We start from the raw sequence: 2,813 nt of genomic DNA on the forward strand, positions 1-2,813 counted from the left end.
GAGGCAGGCGGATCACTTGAGGTCAAGAGTTCGAGACTAGCCTGGCCAACATGGCGAAACCCTGCGTCTACTCTTGGCATGAGAATCACTTGAACCCAGAGATAGAGGTTGCAGTGAGCTGAGATCACACCACTGCACTTCACCCTGGGTGACAGAGCATCAAAAAAATAATAACAATAAATAATAATAATAATAATTTGTAAAGGTATAATTTACACCTGATGCCACTCAAGCGTCCCCTTTTAAGAGCGACTTTTCCCTTAAGCGTCAGAATAACATAATTACCTATCCAATAACCTCAACTGGAAATCTAATAGTCACCTCAAAGTCAATTAGACTAAAACCCAAGCCCTGTTTCCTCATCCTTCTTACTCCCAAAACTTACTCCTGCTGGGTCTTCCCCTTCCACGTTTAATTTAATTTAATTGATTAATTAATTTTTACTTTTTTATTTTTTTGAGATAGTCTTTTCTGTCGCCCAGGCTGGAGTGCAGTGGCGCAATCTCGGCTCACTGCAAGTTCCGCCTCCTGGGTTTGTGCTGTTCTCCTGCCTCAGCCCCCCGAGTAGCTGGGACTACAAGCGCCTGCCACCACGCCCGGCTAATTTTTTGTATTTTTAGTAGAGATGGGGGTTCACCATGTTAGCCAGGATGGTCTTGATCTCCTGGCCTTGTGATCCGCCCACCTCTGCCTCCCAAAGTGCTGGGATTACAGACGTGAGCCACTGTGCCTGGCCTGTTTTATTTTATTTTGAGACAAAGTTTTGCTCTGTTGCCCAGGTGACCTCGGCTCACTGCAACCTCCGCCTCTTGGGTTCAAGTGATTCTTTTGCCTCAGCCTCCCGAGTAGCTGGGATTACAGGTGCCTGCCACCATGCCCGGCTAATTTTCTGTATTTTTAGTAGAGAAGGGGTTTCGCCATATCGCCCAGGCTGGTCTTCACCATATTGCCCTGACCTCAAAGTGATCCACCTGCCTGGGCCTCCCAAACTGCTGGGATTACAGGTGTGAGCCACCGCACCTGGCTATGAGTTTCTACTTCTTTTTTTTTTTTTGAGACGGAGTCTTGCTCTGTTGCCCAGGCTGGAGTGCAGTGGCGAGATTCCAGCTCCCTGCAGCCTCCACCTCCTGGGTTCAAGCCATTCTCCTGCCTCAGCCTCCCGAGTAGCTGGGACTACAGGTGCACACCGCCACGCCCAGATAATTTTTTGTATTTTTAGTAGAGATGTGGTTGCACCATGTTAACAAGGATGGTCTCAATCTCCTGACTTCGTGATCCACCCACCTCGGCTTCCCAAAGTGTTGGGATTACAGGCATGAACCACCACCCCTGGCCTTTTTCTTTTGAGACAAAGTCTCGCTCTGTCGCTTAGGGTGAAGTGCAGTGGCATGATCTCCGGTCATTGCAACCTCTGCCTCCTGGGTTCAAGCGATTCTCCTGCCTCAGCCTCACAAGTAGCTGGGATTACAGGTGCGCACCACAGGTCTGGCTAATTTTTGCATTTTTAGTAGAGACAGGGTTTCACCATGTTGGTTAGGCTGGTCTTGAACTCCTGACCTCATGATCCACCCGCTTGGGCCTCCCAAAGTGCTGGGATTCCAGGCGCGAGCTGCAGTGCCTGGCCTGAGTTTCTGCTTCTAAAGGCTGCACAGATAACAATATCAAGCACAGAGTCTCCACTCAAGAAATACTGGAAAAATGAAAAACAATAAAAACAAATATGTAGCACGCACTTACCTGTCAGGCCTCACATTAAATACATTTCACATTTTATCGCATTTAGTCCTTCTATCTACCTATGAAACCAGTAATAAATAGCATTAACTCCATTTAACACTTGAGGCAACTAAGAGGTCAACTAACTCCTCAAGGTTTCTCCATAACCTGGATGGCCAAGATTCCAGGAAGGCTGGCTGTTGAGTCCAGAGGACTCAGTACATTGCTTCTGTCAAGTGAGGCTGACTTTACACAAGTAGAAACTGAGTCCCAGAGAGGGGAAATGGTTTTACACCAGCATGCTGCCACTAATCAGAGGCAGGGCAAAACCAGGCTAAACAAACTACAACTCCCATGAGCCTCTGGGGCAGGAGCCCAGCCAGGGAAGCTGCAGGCTACCCTGGGGCTTGCTGGGTGATGTAGTTCTGCAGTGTCACCTGAGGTTGGTGGGACTCACTCACTGCAGGACATAGGAACGGGCAGGTGCGCTCTTGTAGATATACTGCGCCAGCCACCACTGTACCGTCATGTTCCAGTACCGCATGCCATCGCGTACCCGCATGCAGAAATCTGTGCCGTAGCAGTCGACGTTGCGGATGGTCTCATAGTCATACTCCAGGGAAGCCACCTTCTCCGGACTGGGGTGTGGAGGATGAGGGGGGACAGACATGCAGCTCAGCCAGGTCCCCTCCCGACGCCTGCTAGAGTCCCAGCCCTGGATGCTAAGGAAGGGATCCTGGCCAGGCAATGGCCCTCTGGCTGTCAGACTTGCTAGGGCAACAAGGGAGGGTGGCCCAGAGGGTGCCTGTAGGGGAGGACGATGGGTGGGCCGGGTGGTACAGTTCACTGACAATGGGCTTCTTCTTCTTTTTGTACCTAATGGGGCCTGCCACAGCCATGAAAAGCCTTGAAGGGCTATGGTTGCTAAGCAATGAGTCCTTTAAGCAACCAACCTCAGTATATTCAGAGAAGCCTCCAAGGATGGTCCCTTCTAAATTGTCGGACACTGCAGTTGCTAGGGAAGTTGTGATTATCATCCCTCATAACAAGGTGCTTCATGGTTGCTAGGGAGATGTTCCAGGCACCAGTGGGGTCCC

At 50.1% G+C, this 2,813-nt stretch overlaps 1 protein-coding gene across 1 annotated transcript in view; it reads right to left on the reverse strand.

Annotated features, from left to right (window-relative positions):
- The window catches only part of LOC105531835 (lysophospholipid acyltransferase 7-like), an 18,765-nt gene that overhangs the window by 6,003 nt on the left and 9,949 nt on the right, over positions 1-2,813 (reverse strand). Inside the window, 1 exon segment of the mRNA XM_011969833.1 lies at positions 2,178-2,404. Within this exon segment, the coding sequence (XP_011825223.1) occupies positions 2,178-2,404 (227 nt within the window).

Source organism: Mandrillus leucophaeus, unplaced genomic scaffold (genome assembly GCF_000951045.1).
Source record: "Mandrillus leucophaeus isolate KB7577 unplaced genomic scaffold, Mleu.le_1.0 Scaffold912, whole genome shotgun sequence".
NCBI classification, from domain to species: Eukaryota; Metazoa; Chordata; class Mammalia; order Primates; family Cercopithecidae; genus Mandrillus; species Mandrillus leucophaeus.